Genomic DNA, 18,180 nt, shown 5'->3' with positions numbered 1-18,180 from the left:
TTTGCAGTACATTCCCAGTGTCCTGCAATCATTGCCACTATCTTCTAATCCCAGAACACTCTCATCACCCCAAATGGAAACTCTGTGCTACAGACTCACAGACATAGAGGACAGACTTGTGGTTGCCAAGGGGTGGGGGGGAGGTGGGGGCGGTGGGGGAGGGCTGGATTGGGAGTTTGGGACTAGCAGATGTAAACTATTATATATAGAATGGATAAACAACAAGGTCCTGTTGTATAGCATAGCAAACCATATTCAATATCCGAAATTAAACCATAATGGAAAAGAATATGAAAAAGAATGTGTGTGTGTATATATATGTATATATGTGTGTATATATATATATATATATATATATAATATATATATATGTAAATCACTTTGCTGTATAGCAGAAACTAACACAACATTGTAAATCAACTACACCTCAATTTTAAAAAAATAAAAAAGAAACCCTGTGCCCATTAAGCAGCCACTCCCCATTCCTCATTCCTGCCAGCCCCTGGCAATCACTAATGGCAGAGAAACACTAATTCTGTCCCTGTGAATTTGCCTATTCAGGGCATTTCATACAAATAAGGCATCTATATTTTTAGCACTTTCTACCATATGATGCTGATGTCAGTCAAAATGAAAATCTCTGCTTAAACTTTTTCACAGCCTCCCCACTGCACTTAGAATAAATTCTAAATTCAATGCCATGGTTCACAGGTTCTTGGCAAAGCAGGTCCCTGATTGTCTGTGTTGTCGCTCTGTCACTCTATCTCCACCAAGGACAATGCATCTTCATATTGAACACTCTCCCCTTTCCTCCTTATGTAACACAGCCCTCCTTTGAGTATCTAGAATAAATGTAGGTCTTTTCCATCGTAGACCTCTCATCAGGTTATTCTATCTATTGGGAATCCTGTCCTGGGCCCTTTGTATGGCTGCTTTTCTCTTTAGGTTTCAGATTAAAACTCATACTTTCAAAAAGCTCTCAGCCTGATAACCCTAAGCATATACTTTGATTCTCTCTCCCACAATGTGTGTCCTATTGTCATAACACTTTCATCAGTTGTACTTAGAGTTTCATTTACTTACTCATCTGTTGATTTGTTTTTTTACCTCCCCAAAGGCAGAAATAAAGCCTTTTCCACTAGCCGTTGTCACCAAATCCTAGGACATAGTAGCAATAACGGATTGCTTGATGAATAAATATTGGATTCTAGAGACACACCAATGGAACTCAATAGAAAGGCCAGAAATAGACTAAAGTTTATATGGAAATTGAATTTATTATAAAGGTGGTATCTCAAAGGAGAAAAGAATAGTTTTTATAATAAATAATGTGGGGATTAGATAGTCATTTGGAAAAAGATAAAATTAGATCCATATGTTATACCACCACATACCAGAATAAACTCTGAATACAGTTTTAATGTTAAAAGAAAATAGAAACCATACAAAAACTGGAAGGAAATGTGGTAGATTACTTTATAATCTAGGTACAGGGAAACCTTCTAAATAATGACTCAAAATCCAAAAGCATCAAAAGACTGATAAATTCCATTATGTAAAGGTGAAAAACAAAACAAAAAAACTTGCACATGGCAAAGGAAACCATAAACAAGACCAAAAGACAACCCTCAGAATGGGAGAAAATATTTGCAAATGAAGCAACAGACAAAGGATTAATCTCCAAGATTTACAAGCAGCTCATGCAGCTCAATAACAAAAAAACAAACAACCCAATCCAAAAATGGGCAGAAGACCTAAATAGACATTTCTCCAAAGAAGATATACAGATTGCCAACAGACACATGAAAGAATGCTCAACATCATTAATCATTAGAGAAATGCAAATCAAAACTACAATGAGATATCATCTCACAGCAGTCAGAATGGCCATCATCAAAAAATCTAGAAACAATAAATGCTGGAGAGGGTGTGGAGAAAAGGGAACCCTCTTGCACTGTTGGTGGGAATGTAAATTGATACAGCCACTATGGAGAACAGTATGGAGGTTCCTTAAAAAACTAAAAATAGAACTACCATACGACCCAGCAATCCCACTACTGGGCATATACCCTGAGAAAACCATAATTCAAAAAGAGTCATGTACCAAAATGTTCATTGCAGCTCTATTTACAATAGCCAGGACATGGAAGCAACCTAAGTGTCCATCATCGGATGAATGGATAAAGAAGATGTGGCACATATATACAAAGGAATATTACTCAGCCATAAAAAGAAATGAAATGGAAGTATTTGTAGTGAGGTGGATGGAGTTAGAGTCTGTCATACAGAGTGAAGTAAGTCAGAAAGAGAAAAACAAATACAGTATGCTAACACATATATATGGAATCTAAGGGAAAATAAAGGTCATGAAGAACCTAGTGGCAAGACGGGAATAAAGACACAGACCTACTAGAGAATGGACTTGAGGATATGGGGAGGGGGAGGGGTAAGATGTGACAGGGTGAGAGAGTGGCATAGACATATATACACTACCAAACGTAAAATAGATAGCTAGTGGGAAGCAACCGCATAGCACAGGGAGATCAGCTTGGTGCTTTGTGACCACCTAGAGGGGTGGGATAGGGAGGGTGGGAGGGAGGGAGATGCAAGAGGGAAGAGATATGGGAACATATGTATATGTATAACTGATTCACTTTGTTATAAAGCAGAAACTAACACACCATTGTAAAGCAGTTATACTCCAATAAAGATGTTTAAAAAAAACAAACAAACAAAAACAAAAAAACAAAAAAAAACTTGCACATGAACAAAAAACACCAAAAGCAAAGTCAAAAGACAAGTGACAGAGAAAATATTTGAAACTTATAGATAATGGGATGATCTTCACAATTTATAAAAGACTCTTAAAAATTAAGAAATGCCCTCGAAAAGTAACATAACAATTACCAGCTGATCCAGCAATTTCATTCCTAGGTATATACCCCAAAGAAGTGAAAACAGGGAGTCAAACAGATACTTGTACACCAAGGCTCAGAGCAGCATTATTCACAATAGCCAAAAGATAGAAAGAACCCAAGTGTCCATCAACAGAGGAATGAATAAACAAAATGTGGTATATACATACAATGGAATGTTATTCAGTCTTAAAAAGGAATTAAATTCTGATAAATGAATGAACCTAAAACTACATATTGCATGACTACATTTACACGAGATACCTAGAATTGTCAAATTCATAGAGACAAAGTAGAAAAGAGGTAACAAGGGGCAGGGCGGAGGGGAAAGTAGGTAGTTATTGTTTAATAGATACAGAGTTTCTGTTTGGGATGATGAATAAGTTCTGGAAATGGATAGTGATAATGGCTGCACAACATTGTGAATGTATATACAACCTGAAGGTGTTCCCAAATGGCCAAAGCTTTCCCAATAAGCAATTTGAATAGCAGAATAAACAATGATATTTTTGGACTATAACTCATAGAATACATAAATAAATAAATAGCCCATACTGATAGAAACAAATCTTTGAATAAATAGATGAATGGGAAAGGGGGTAGGGAGAGCCCTTCCTTACAGAAGAATTCCAATTAATAAATGCAGAAGCAATAAGGGACATAGAAAATCAACACAAGGCAACACTATTGTATTGTTACAGACAAGATCCACCAATGGATGCTAAAACCAGTAGGCAAAATGAGGAGAAACAGCATAGAGTTGCAAAGTAGCTCCCTCCAAGATAATTACCACTTACAGTTGCAAAGTAGTAACTTTACAGGAGAGAAACATGAGAAACACCTTAACCAAGGTGATCAAGGTTAACACTACCAGTAAAAAGCCATATTAACATCAGGCAACCCCTGATATGATGCATAGAGAAGGACACAACATCACTTCTGTGGTATTCCTGTCAAAGATGCATAATCTCAATCTAACTATGAGAAAATATCAAGCAAACACAAGTGAGAGACATTCTCCAAAAGAGTACTCATCAAAAGGATCAAAGTCATGAAAGACAGAGCAATTGTCACAGATTGGAGGATACTAAGGAGACAAAAGAACGTAATGCAAAGTGGGATCCCAGACTGGATCCTGGTATAGAAGCAGGACATTAGGGGAAAAAGTGATAAAATTCTAATAAGATCTGTAGATTAGTTAATAGTATTACACCAATGTTAATTTCCTGGTTTTGATAACTGTACTATGGTTACATAAAAGGTTAACATTTGGAAGCTGAGTGAAGGGAAGGGTATATGGGAATTCTCTGTAATAATTTTGCAAATTTTCTATAAGTCTAAACTAGAATGATTTCAAAATATTTTTTTAAAAACTTTACTAAAAAGAAAAAAATTCTATTTCAGTCTTGAGGTGGGAAGAGAAACAGGTTTAAGCACACTTCTTAAAAGTCAAGTTAAAGACTATTCTATTACAAAGCAATAGGACGTACAACTTCAAAATTGCTTAAAGGTAGAAAGGGTAGTAAAATGTGAGCAAAACAGGAATAGCTAGAAATAGAATGAGGAACAGAAAATATAAGATAAAATGGGAGGAGTAAGAACAGACACATGAATGATCATAATAAATGAGAATGGATTAAATTCTATTAAAGTCAAGGACTCTCAGATTGATTAAAAAAGGAAACTAATTCTGATTATAATGGACACAATTAAAATGGCAATACTTTTTAAAAAAGGATAAGCAAAGATACACCATAGTTTTTTAAACTAACAAAAACAGGGCATTTTATACTAATATCAGAAAAAATAGAATTCAAGGTTAAATGCCACTAAGTGGCAAAATGAAGATGGACTGTACTGATAAAAATACAATTTGCAACAAGGATCTATATTTCATCTTTATAAAAATGTAATATGTAGTAGCAAAATATATAATACAATTAAGAGCTCTCAGAATTTGATAGTGGAAGTACAGAGAAAGTTAAAAGGACATACAGACTCTAAATCACATAATCAAAAGGGTTATAGTTAAAGAGGTGAATGCCCCATCCAAAGAACACTAGTTTTAAATATATGTGGAACATTTTCCAAAATTGGAACAACTTGACTTATTGATAACATTGGAAGAGAATAGGCAGCGGAATGAGTTCTTCTTTGGGCTGAGAGAAGATTCCTGCCAACACAGAATTCCATACTCAGTGAAAATATCCTACAAGAAAAAAGTTAGAATAAAGACATTTTCATGTGGTCAAAAGCTGAGAGAATTTGTCAACAGCAGACCTACAAAAAAGGAAATATTAAGGGTGTTCTTCAGATAGAGAAAAAATGATCCCAGATGAAAATAAATGATAACAATACAGAGAAGTCATGAGGTAGTAACATAACTAAGTATTCAAAGGCTCCAATTCTGTCCAGCAAGTGTCAGTTACAAATACTATCATTTTTTTAGTGGTCACTATTGCCTGGCATTGTTCTGGGCATTTTCACATACTAACTCATAAAAAAGCCACAATAACTACATGAGGAAGGCACTATTTTTAATCCCATTTTCAGAGGAGAAAACTGAAGCACAGAGAATTTAAGTAACTTACTTAAACTCACAGATCTAGTAAGTGGCAGAGCCAGGATTTGAATTCAGAAAACCTGATTCCAGGGACTTCCCTGGTGGTCCAGTGGTTAAGCATCCGCCTCCCAATGCAGGGGACGCAAGTTCAATCCCTGGTTGGGGAACTAAGATCCCACATGCCACGGGGCAACTAAGCCCATGCACCGCAACTACTGAGCCCTCAGACTCCGCAGCCCACACACCACAACTAGGGAGAAGCCCGCGCGCTGCAACTAGAGGAGCCCGCGCGCCATAACAAAAGATCCCACATGCTGCAACTATGACCTGATGCAGCCAAATAAATTAAAAAAAAAAAAAAGAAAATCTGATTCCAGAGTATTCCCTCAGCCACTACACATCCTTACCTCTCAAAAGTTAAGAGAATAAATGAATTGCTGAATTAGGTGAAGTGAAAAGCTGTTTTAAGAAAATAAATACTTTTTAAGGAATGAAGACACTTGCAGAAAAATGGATCCAAACTACAGGTAAAATAGCAGCCACCGGAGAGGGGCACATTCCTTTTTGAAATGAGAAGAAAACGTAAGAGAAGAAAGAACAGAGAGGAATTAATGAGGATAAAGGCAAGGTTCCCTTGGTAGCTGACGCTGGCAAGGTCTTTGTTCTTCATGGCTTCACGTCTCAGGCTTTTATTCCTCAGTTTTCGGTAGGGCTTTGAGGGAGTTTCCTGACAGTAACTCAAGTTACTGTTAGGAGTTGACTCACCTGCTGGACTATTATTCCCAGTGACCTCCCCCCATTGGATCAGCCCTCACTCACCTGGGCACCATGGTCCTGTCATATCATTTACAACCATCCAGGGTTCTTTCCCTTGCTCCAGTAAGGAGATGACATCGGGCTTAGAACAGGAAAGTCCTGCTCATAGGAAAAGAAATGGGGCATGATCGTGCTGTTTCCAAATTCAAACCCAGTCCCTTGGTTGCTAAGGAAGAGAGGCAATTACATAAAGGAAGGTGTGAAGGTTGTCCAAAGGATGGGAAGGTGGAGGTGCCAATGGCACTACCCATTTCCACTTCAACAAAGCACAGAACAATTCCCCTGAAGACAGAGAACAGAAACTTAGCCAGAAACTTGTTGAGTCTTCCCAGAAATTCACCACGAAGAAACCAGAAATTTTATTCTCCATTTGCCCTCTCCCTCTCCCCAATCCATTCCTTGCTACTCTTGGCCCTGCTCTGTGCCCAGCTGTGCCCCAGACAGCTTACCTGTAAGGACTGTATTACCCTGATCCTATCATTTCTCATTGGGTTTGGTAGATGGAGAGCATCAGTGGGCAGGAAGACAGTTCAGGATATTTCTTATCCCTCTCGCTCCCTCCTTTGACCCAGGAGTTCTGGAGGTAGCGACAGTGGCTACCAGCCGGCCCTTCTCCATGGCTCTAGCTCTCACTATCTTCCGGTGGCAGTGTTTCCTCTCTTTACCCCCTCCAGCCAGAGGTGGTAACAGCCTCCCACTGTTGTAGTCCCTGGGAGCCTTGTTTCCTGGCTGGTCCTGTATTATACAATGTCCTTACCTAGTGAGACCAAGTTACCGAAGTTCTCCAAAGTTACATCCTTGTACAAGTCCCTTTGGGCAGGTTCCAGGCACTTCCATTCTTCCTGAGAGAACTCTATGGCCACATCCCTAAATGTCACCAATCCCTGAAACAATAAACCCATGCACTAATAGTAAATGAAATGACTTTTATTTTTTTAAATTGATTACAAAAATTTTCAAAATACACAAAAGTAAAGTACAGAGAATAGTATAATGAGCCCCCATGAATCCATCACTCTGCTTCAGTAACTTAACAAGACCTTGCAAATCTTGTTTTAGGTCCTCCTTTCTGTTTTTTACCCCTGGTATATTCTGAGGCAAATCCCACATACCAAACATTATAGTATTTCACCCACAAATACTTTAGTATCTAACAGATTAGACTTTTTAAAAAAGGCATAATAACCAGAATATCACTATCACACTTAATAAAATTAACAATAATTTCCTAATAACCAGATCAAGTTTCAGATTGCCCCAATTTTCTCGAAAGTGATTTTTGACAGTAGGTTTGTTCAAATCAGGATTCAAACAAAATCCACTCCTTGCAATTAGTTTATAGATTTCCTAAAGTCTCTCAAATCTCTTATAGCCCCCACAGACCCTTTAAAAATTTTTATTGCTGTTTATTCATTAAACAAACATTTGAATCAGTAGCATTTCCCATATTCTGGATTTGGCTTATCTTATCTTCATGGTATAGTTTAACATGTTGCTCTACTTCCATATTTTTTAGGGGATATAAATATGTCAGAGGTCGTACTGTGTACTTCCTATAGCATCCCCTTAGGAGGCACGTAATGACTGGTTGTCTCATTTTTAGTGAGGTTGAAATTCATGCAGCTGGGGGAAACCCCAGGAGAAAAATTAAAGTGTGCCAAATTTGAGAATACTCCTAGGTCCAAAACCTCTCTGAAGAAAGGCATCTTCTACCAGCTCCCTAAGGACTACCACATATTAAATTAAACCAACCAAGATAATTTCACGGGAAAAGATTAGTCTTTTTAACAAATAATGCTGGAATAAGTGGATATCCATATGCAAAGAATGAAGTTGGACCCCACATCACACTATATACAAAAATTAACTCAAGGGCTTCCCTGGTGGTGCAGTGGTTGAGAATCTGACTGCCAATGCAGGGGACACGAGTTCGAGCCCTGGTCTGGGAAGATCCCATATGCCACGGAGCAACTGGGCCCGTGAGCCACAACTACTGAGCCTGCGCGTCTGGAGCCTGTGCTCTGCAATAGGAGAGGCCGCGATGGTGAGAGGCCCGCGCACCGCGATGAAGGTGGCCCCCACTTGCCGCAACTGGAGAAAGCCCTCGCACAGAAACGAAGATCCAACACAGCCAAATAAATAAATAAATAAATAAATAAATATTAAAAAAAAAAAGTTAACTCAAAATAGATTGTAGATCTAAATGTAAAAGCTAAAACCACAAAACTCTTAGAAGAAAACATAGGAGTATATCTTCACAGCCTTGGTCAGGCAGGGGTTTCTTAGATATGGCACCAGACACAAAAAAGAAACAAAAAGAACAAGAAGATAAAATAAACTTTATCAAAATTTAAAGCTTTTGTTCTGCAAATAATTTCATCAAGAAAGTGAAATTCCAACCCACAAAACTGGAAGAAAATATTTGCAAATTGTTTATCTGATAAGGGACTTGAATCCAGAATATATAAAGAACTCTCACAACTCAATAATAAAAAAGACAACCTAATTATAAACCAGCCAAAGAACTTGAAGAGATTTCTCCAAAGAAAATATACAAATGGGGGGCTTCCCTGGTGGTGCAGTGGTTGAGAATCTGCCTGCTAATGCAGGGGACACGGGTTCGAGCCCTGGTCTGGGAAGATCCCACATGCCGCAGAGCAACTGGGCCTGTGAGCCACAACTACTGAGCCTGCATGTCTGGAGCCTGTGCTCCGTAACAAAAGAGGCCGCGACGGTGAGAGGCCCGCGCACCACGATGAAGAGTGGCCCCCGCTTGCCGCAACTGGAGAAAGCCCTCGCACAGAAATGAAGACCCAACACAGCCAAAAAAAATAAAAAAAAAAAAAAAAAAAAAAAGCAAGCCCTGGATGAATCTAAAAAAGAGTGGAGATGTATATATATGTGTATATATACATATATAATGTATATATGTAGATGTATATATATATGTATATAAAAAAAATACAAATGGCCAATAAGCACATGAAAAGATGTTCAACATCACTAATCATTAGGGAAATGCAAATCAAAACCACAATAAGATGCCATTTCACATCCACTGGGATGGCTATTATGAAAACAAAACAAAAAACAAAACTCCCAAAAAACACATATTGGTGAAGATGTGGAGAAACTGGAACTCTCTTACATTGCTGGTAGGAATGTAAAATGGGGTAGCCACTTTGGAAAACAGTTTTGACAGTTCCTCAAAATGTTAAACATAGGGTTAACATGTTACTCAGAAATTCCACTCCTAAGTATAGAGAAATGAAAACCTATGTCTACCTAAAAACACTGGTATATACCAATGCTTATAGCAGCATTATTCATGATAGCCAAAAAGTAGAAGCAACTCAAATGTCCACAGACTGATGAACTGCTGAACCAAATGTGGTCTATACATATCCATGGAATATTGTTTGGTATAAAAATGAACAAAGTACTGACACATGCTACATCATGGAAGCTTGAAAAAAAAAGCTTCACTTATGCTAAGTGAAAAAAGTCACACACAAAAGATCAAATATTCAATGATTTCATTTATATTAAAAGTCCAGAAAAGGCAATTCCATAGAGACAGAAAGTAAATTAGTGGTTGCCAGGGGATGAGGAGGGGAATTTGGGAGTGACGGCTAATGCAAACAGGATTTTTTTTGGCAGTGATGTAAATGTTTTAAAATGGTTTGTGCTGATGGTTGCACAACTCTGCAAATATACTAAAAAAGCACTGAACTATATACTTATATGGGTGTATTTCATTGTATGTGAATTATATATATGCACAATAAATAAAGCTGTTAACGTTATTGAAGACTTTCATTAACGCTGGTTAAATCTATCAATAGATTAGAAATTAAAAGATAAATTTTAAAAATTATTAATTTATTCGAATAACTAATAATAAACCTGTTACATGTTAACATAAATAACACACATTTTATGAAAAATAACTTTGTCAAAATAAAAAAATTTAGTAGCACTGTTTTACATTTTTGCAAATCTCTTTAATGACTGGCTGAATGAAAGAGTTAGATTTTCACATCTTCTGTATTCAATCTGTTGGCCAACTTAATTTAATTTAATTTTACTTTTTGGCTGCACCATGAGGCTTGCGGAATCTCAGTTCTCCACCCAGGAACTGAACCCAGGCCACAGCAGTGAAAGCCAGGAATCCTAACCACTAGGTCACCAGGGAACTCCCCAATCTGTTGGGATAACACATTTCATACAGCTTCTGGGAAACTCCACTGTACACTCATTAGAGTTGTGAGTGAAAAATGCAAATAATGTGTTAGTATTATTATTATAAAAGTAATTTTGACCCCTAGACCTCCTGAAAGGGTATCAAAGTCTTCCTGGACCACACTTTAAGAACTGCTGACCTAGTGCTACACAATTTAACATGAATAACTTGAAATCACATTGTGTTGAGCGAAAAAATATGGTAAAAAATATAGAGAATATGACAACTGTACATCAAATTTAAAAATTAAAAACTCAACAGTATACTGTTCAGCAGGCATTCATATATGGTAAATTATAAGAATCAAAGTACTAACGAGGGCTTCCCTGGTGGCGCAGTGGTTGAGAGTCTGCCTGCCAATGCAGGGGACACGGGTTCGAGCCCTGGTCTGGGAGGATCCCACATGCCGCGGAGCAACTGGGCCCGTGGGCCACAATTGCTGAGCCTGCGCGTCTGGAGCCTGTGCGCCGCAAGAAGCGAGGCCGCGGCAGTGAGAGGCCCGCGCACCGCGATGAGGGGTGGCCCCCGCTCGCCGTAACTAGAGAAAGCCCTCGCGCAGAAAAACGAAGACCCAACACAGCCATGAATAAATAAATAAATAAATAAATAAAATTAAAAAAAAAAAAAAAAAAGTACTAACGAACACAAAATTAAAAGTAGTCATTAACGTTGGTGAGGTGGTAATACGATATGTGAAGGGGTGTGGGAAGGGATAAGGGTTGCTTAGATGGTACATTAAACAACTATGTCAACTCATTTTATTATTCTTTATACCATATATATGTTATAGACATGTTTTTGTATGTACTTTTCAATACTGTGAAATGTTTTATGATTTTTAAAGAGGGGGTGATATTTTAAAATAGAAGAAAAAAGGAAACTACTTGGGTTAATGGAAAAGATCAAAGTTATCTTATCTTTGGCTCTATTCAACCATGGTTCTGATAAGGGCAGCTCTCAAATTTCTCTCAAGAGAATATATTTCTGCTCCATTGGTGCTCTGGTAAGAACATTGTGCACGTATGTGAACACTGTTGGAGAAGAGAGGGCCACAAAGGGAGGTGAGGCACCATTGCTCATTCCCTGCAATGGAGGAACTGGGAGCAGGTTACTGAATGGGGCTCAGCCAGACAGGGAAGTCTCAGGATAAAGAACACAAATGTTGGCATTATTTCAAGGATAGAGGAAACTTCAACTTACCTGGGTCATGGCTTTTAGAACTACCTGTCCTGCTTGGATTTCTTTAGATTCTTCTCTTGAACAAGTGCAGAGTCCTGAAAAAAGAAAACAGAGTAGGGGGAGGAGGGGCAAATCTCATAAACCGAGCTTGCCTCAGCACGCCTAAATAGATGAGCTTAAAACAACTGTACTTCCAGGGTCCCTGCTCTGCTTCCTTTGCTCTCCCCTTGTCCCACCACACAACACTAATGCCAAGAACTACTGAGTTAACAAAACCCAGCCCCTTCCTAAACCATAAGGAAACTGAAAGATGGATTCAAGGCAGATGTGCTTCGGCACTGACATAGAATCCAAGCACATTAGGAGGGATTCTGGCTGGGACAGTCCCTATCTTGTTGATGCTAATCTACACCCTAGATGAGGCCTAGACAACTCCCAGCTAGCTGTACCAAGCAGACCTTCCTTTGCAGCTGCAGCAAGGAGGATCACAACTCAGACTCGTTCAGACTTTACCCCTTAAAGATGAGGACAGGCTAGGAGCAGAGCATACCTGTGCAGGCCAAACCTTGTGAAAAAGACAACCTTAAACAAAGTTTTCCAGCTTCTCTGGGTTCAACAGGCAAAACCTCTTGGGTACCTCCCCGGCTCTACATTCTCCTTCTAAGTTCAAAAAGGGCCACACCATCCATACGAGAGGCTTCATCAAAGCCTCCAGCCCCAGCTGGACTTATCAGACAGGAGCAAAAAAACGACAGTAATACAGGCATCTTACAGGCATACCTCCACATCCAGAGTATTGACCTGAGTGGGAACTCAATTTCTAGAAGCTTCTTGGCCCAGCAATCCTTATTTTCCACATAAGCCCTCTCTACTGCTTTCCTGAAGAACATCACTTCCTCTCTGGCTGAGAGCTGCTGAGGCTGCTGGAGAACGGCCTACTTCAAGATAATGAGAACTCAGGGGTTTTTAAGGAGGGTAGTAAGGCTGGTTCTAATTACAGGTGCAAGGAGCACCCACGCTTTTTTTTTTTTTTTTTATATACTGTGATTTATCATCAAGGACTTTATTCTCTTGGCCACTTTGCAGTCATGCTAGAAGTTTCCAGAATCCTTAGTGCATATGGTGTGCAAGACAGTCAAAAAGTAAGAAAAGAAAACTCCTCCCTGGAGGGTGAAGTCTAGAGAAATGCAGGCCAGAAAGGTGTAAGGAGTTATTTCAGAGTCTGCCGCCGCTAAGGCCGTTGGTATCAACTTAGATCTCAATAGTACTAAGAAGAACCAAAACTGATCAACAGATCCGTGAGGAAGTCGGACGCACGGAATAGTAGGACTTTTCACACACAAAGGACAAATAAACCAAGAGTTAATTTTGGCTACCAAACTGCAATTTGGTTTTCTAGGTCATTTTCCCCCAACTATTTAAAAAGAAATATTAGTGCTACACATATGCAACTTTAAGATGTTGTATTCTCCTATCAAGTTGCACTGAGAAGCAAGTTAAATAAGCCTCTCTTACTGCCATCCACCTGCAGAGATGTCACATCCATTTTCTTTGATTTCCATTGGCAACAGCAGGAAATAATTCCAATAGTGCTGAAGTAAGCAGCCAGACTGCCTTGCTGAGTTCCCATGGTGGGGAGGGGTGCGGTCAGAAGGAAGACTAGTTAAATCACTGGGGTCTGGTGTCAAGGAAAATTTCCTGTAAGTTACAGAATATGATTTGGGGCCTAAAATCAGAGGATTTTAATAGACAGAAAAGGGACAGAAGAGCATTCTGAGCAAAGTGAAGAACGGTGGCAAAAACAGTGGACCAGAAGTAGACGGTGTGTTTGGATTGCAGAGAATAACTGCTAATGACTTGTACAGTTTGGGGCAAGGTTTAGACCACTGCTGTCTTATAGAACCTTTGTGATGATGGAACTCTTCACATCTTGTACTGTCAACAATGTAGCCATTAGCCGCATGTGGCTACTAAGCATTTGAAATGTGGCTAGTATGACCGAGGAACTGAATTTTTAATTTAATTTTAGTTAATCTGAATTTAAATTTAATTAATTCTAGAATCTAGAGGAAGATCATGCTTATGACATTAACTATGAGGGCCAGGTCTCATCATCACTGTAAATAGTACGGGCCACAGTGACTGAAGTATAAAGGTGACCAATGAATACTGACTGAATATATACAATTTCGGTTTTCACCCATTAATGAATGGAAGGCTACTGAAGAATTTTAAAAAAGGAAGTGAAAGGGCCAATATGGCCAGATTATTTTAGTGGAGAGGAGTAAAATTGGAGTCAGGGAGATCAGCTGAAAGGTGCCTGTACTTTCCCAAGCAAACAAAGGCCTGACCCAAGATGGTGATGGTGGAAATGAGGAGGAAGGGGATGAATTCAAGGTGTCAGAGAAGTAAAATCAACTGGTTCTGGCATCTGATTGGATATGGATGCAGAGAGAGAAAAAGGAGTCAGGAATTCTTTCATATTTGCTGAGTTTCCACTTCAGTTGGCATGGTTCTATGTGTAAGGAAGACAGCAAATCCAGCCCGTCCCAGCGGGTCTCACGTTCTAATGGAAGGAGACAATAACAAATATTGATATACTGACACTGATATTCCTATTTATATGTAAAGGGGTCAAAGTTCTATAGAGGAAAATAAAAAGATTAAGGAGATGGGGGAATGAAGGGTGGTTTGAGAAGGCTTTTCATTGGGAATGTGACACGTCGACACAGATATCTAGGGGAAGCACAGTCCTAGCAGAGGGACCAACAAATGCAAAGGCCTCTGGCAAGAGCAGGCTTTAACAACAAAGAGGAAGGAGACAAGAGTGGCTGGAATGGGGTGAGTGAGAAAATGAGGGCCAGAGAGGTAGATGGAAGCTGGATCACACGGGGCTTGTGGGCCATTGTAAGAACGTTGGTTTTTACTCTTGAGTAAGACAGGAAGCCACTGAAACACTTCAAACCAAGGAATGGCATAATCTGATTTACATTTAAAAGGATCACTCATGTTAAATGGACTAAGAGGACAAGGGGGGGAAGCAGGGAGACCAGTGAGAAGGTTATTGCAGTAATCCTGGCAAGGGGTTGAGGGGCTTGCCTTAGGGTGGTATGGTCATGGGGGAGGTGACGAGAACTGATCAGATTCTAGATATTCTCTGTAGGAAGAGCTGACAGGATTTACTGATTTTAGGTATAAAAGAAAAAAAAAAGAGGCCAAGATGCTAGGGTTTTTGGCTTGAGCAACTAGAGGTATGAAGTTGCCATTTTTTAACACAACGGACTGTGAGAGGAGTGGGTTTGGATGGACCAATTATGAATTCTGTTTTACCTTAATACTTGAGATGCTTATTACATGTCTAAGTGGAAATGCCAGATGTCCATTAGACATTCGATCCGGGAGTTCAGAGAAAGTCCAAATGTAGGAATATAAAATTGGAAGTTACTGATGTTCAGTTGATATTTAAAGCTCTGATACTAGGTAAGATTGCCTATAGAGTGATTAAAGGTAAGGAAGAAAAACGGTCCAAAACCTGAGCCTGAGGGGCTCCAACAGTTAGAGAACAGGGAGATGAAAAGGAAAAAAGAAGGAAAGGAGTCTGAAAAGGAGACATCAGTGGAATAGAAGGAAAAAAAGAGAATTGGGCTTCACTGAAAGCCCAGTGAAGAAAGTATACCAAGAAGGAAGGTGAGAACAACTGTCAAATGCTACCAATAGGTCAAGTGGTATGAGGAACGAGAACTGTCCATTGGATCTGGCATTAGAGAGATCATTAGAAGTCTCAACAAAAGTGGATTCTCTAGAGTGGAGGACACAAAAGCTTGGCTGGAGTGAGTTCAAGAGAAAATGGAAGGTGGGACTTCCCTGGTGGCGTAGTAGTTAAGAATCCGCCTGCCAATGCAGAGGACATGGGTTCGGAGCCCTGGTCTGGGAAGATCCCACATGCCGCGGAGCAACTTAGCCCGTGCGCCACAACTACTGAGCCTACACTCTAGAGACCGTGAGCCACAACTACTGAGCCGGCGTACCACAACTACTGAAGCCCGCCCGCCTACAGCCTGTGCCCCGCAACAAAGAGAAGCCACCGCGGTGAGAAGCCCGAGCACTGCAACAAAGAGTAGCCCCCACTCGCTGCAACTAGGGAAAGCCTGCACGCAGCAACGAAGACCCAGCACAGCCAAAAATAAATAAGTAAATAAATTTATATGAGAAGGTGGAAGGAAAGGTAGTGGAGACAGAAGACCCATCCCTTTCAAGGAGTTTTGTTGAAAAGAACAGAGAAATAGAGCTAGAAATGGATATGGAATCCAGGAACGGTTGTTTGTTTTGAATGTGGGAGAGATTACAGCATGGTTTATAGTGATGGGAATAACCCAGTAGAGAAAAATGAATAACGCAGGGACACAGGAGACAATTGCACAGGAGCAATGATCTTGAGCAGGAGAGAGGGGATAGGAACCAGCACCCAAGTATTGGGGGCTGAATTACAGAAGATCACAGATAGTTAGTTCATAACTAGGGAAGGTAGAGTACATAAGTACAGGAATGATCCCCAGGATTCTAGGGTGAGGTGATGCAGTGCCATTCATATACACTTTCATTTAGTTTTACTTTTATAACTACCCTGTTAGTTAAATAAAGTTGATTTTATTTCTCACATTATACATAAGAGAAGCTAGAATGCCTGAGAGGTTATGATATTGACCCAAGGCCACACTGAGTAGGATAAGAACCCAAGTGTTCTATTTTATTGCCCATGAAAGTTTCTGTCAGCATAAACTGCCTCCCTGTGGTTACTGCCATTAATGAGGGGAATGAACAATAAATTCCCCAATTAAGAGAGTTAGAAAAGGCCCAAGTAAGAGAGTTAGGGGTTAATGGGAAAAGGAAACTGAAACCTTTTGTAAGGGCTTTGTAACAGGAGACAATTCTGACAAGTAATAGTTTCTTTTAAGAATTATTAGACAAGAAGGCACCAGATACATTAGAAATCAGGAGGGAAAAGCCTAGGAGAACATCTCAGAATTCAGAGGAAAAAAAGACAGAAGAAATGAATTCTGAAAACAAAGGTCAGAGGTACGGAAGAGAGATCCAGAAGACCTAAAATATATGTAAAAGTGGAGAATAAAACAGAACACCGGGAGGAAAAAAGTGAATAAAAGTTAGTAATAAGAGTGTTTTCTGGAGGAAATAAAATACTTGAATCTTTAAATTAGAAAGAATCCCTGAGAGCTTATAAAAATTCACAAAGGGCCATATCTGGATGCATCCTGGTAGCAATCCTGAAATTTTCACTTACCAATAAGATATTATTCTTAAATGTCCATGGACTATTTAGAACGCACCACATAATACCAGCCATGTTCCCTTTGGAGGCTTTGTATATTCCTTCTGGAATGCTCCTCCTCAAGATAGTCATAGAGCTCACTTGCTCCCTCCATGAAGGTTTCTGCTTAAACTTCACCTCTATGACCAAACTATTAAAATATTACCCTCTGTCATTCACTTTAGCCTTCCCTGCTTTATTTTTCCTTCTAGCTCTCAGTGCTACTATACATTATATTATATATTTGCTTGTCAATTATTTGACTCTTCCCACTAAACTTAAAAGCAGGGATCTTGTTGGTTTTGTTCATTATGAATTCCTCAGGACATAAAATACTACATGGGAGGCACTCAAACTCTCCAGTGAATGTACAATATCACAATGAAAACCTTAAGAGTTTATCAAAGTAGTAATTTCTCAGCCTATTTTTTCTGGTTGTACCATAAGCCAAAAAGAAGTTCCAACTTGATAAAATATTTAATATAAAAATAAAATAACTGTAAACGTACTTCAGACAAATATAAAGTATTTATATTTTGTGAACACATAACATACAAGGCAGAAAAATACACAGAAAAAACTTATATTTGAGATTTTAAAATCTCTAGCCCCAAATACTAAAATCAAAATGAAAAGGCAAATGATAAAATGGAAAAAAAAAAAAAGCCTTTAACTCATAAGTCAGATAAACAACAAAAATTCTTATTGGATAGTGCTTTTAAAATTAAATTTTCAGGGCTTCCCTGGTGCCGCAGTGGTTAAGAATCTGCCTGCCAATGCAGGGGACACGGGTTCGAGCCCTGGTCTGGGAAGATCCCACATGCCGCGGAGCAACTAAGCCCGTGCGCCACAACTACTGAAGCCCGCACGCCTAGAGCCTGTGCTCCACAACGAGAAGCCACCGCAATGAGAAGCCCGCGCACTGCAATGAAGAGTAGCCCCTGCTTGCTGCAAGTAGAGAAAGCCCGCACGCAGCAACAAAGACCCAACTCAGTCAAAAATAAATAAATAAATTAATTAATTTTTTAAAATTAAATTAAATTTTCAGAAAAAAGCAGTAATTTTAGACAAGTGAGCAAAGGATATGCATGGGCAACTCACTAGATAATAAAGTGGCTCCTCAACCTATCAAGAGTTT

General features: G+C 39.3%; 1 protein-coding gene across 6 annotated transcripts in view; it reads right to left on the bottom strand.

Annotated features, from left to right (window-relative positions):
• ZNF565 (zinc finger protein 565) overlaps positions 1-18,180 on the bottom strand; it is a 35,042-nt gene that overhangs the window by 3,712 nt on the left and 13,150 nt on the right. For all 6 annotated transcript variants that reach the window (XM_082439443.1, XM_082439444.1, XM_082439445.1 and 3 more), the window contains 3 exons: positions 11,738-11,811; positions 7,052-7,178; positions 6,298-6,393 (listed from right to left, as the gene is read on the bottom strand). In XM_082439443.1, coding sequence (XP_082295569.1) covers positions 6,298-6,393; positions 7,052-7,178; positions 11,738-11,746 — 232 coding nt within the window. In that variant the 5' untranslated portion in view covers positions 11,747-11,811. The remainder of the gene's footprint in view (positions 1-6,297; positions 6,394-7,051; positions 7,179-11,737; positions 11,812-18,180) is intronic.

Source organism: Balaenoptera physalus (assembly GCF_965194825.1).
Source record: "Balaenoptera physalus genome assembly, chromosome: 19".
Lineage (NCBI taxonomy): Eukaryota > Metazoa > Chordata > Mammalia > Artiodactyla > Balaenopteridae > Balaenoptera > Balaenoptera physalus.
The sequence above is the reverse complement of the archived record's forward strand: the minus strand, read 5'-3'. Positions and strand labels throughout refer to the sequence as shown.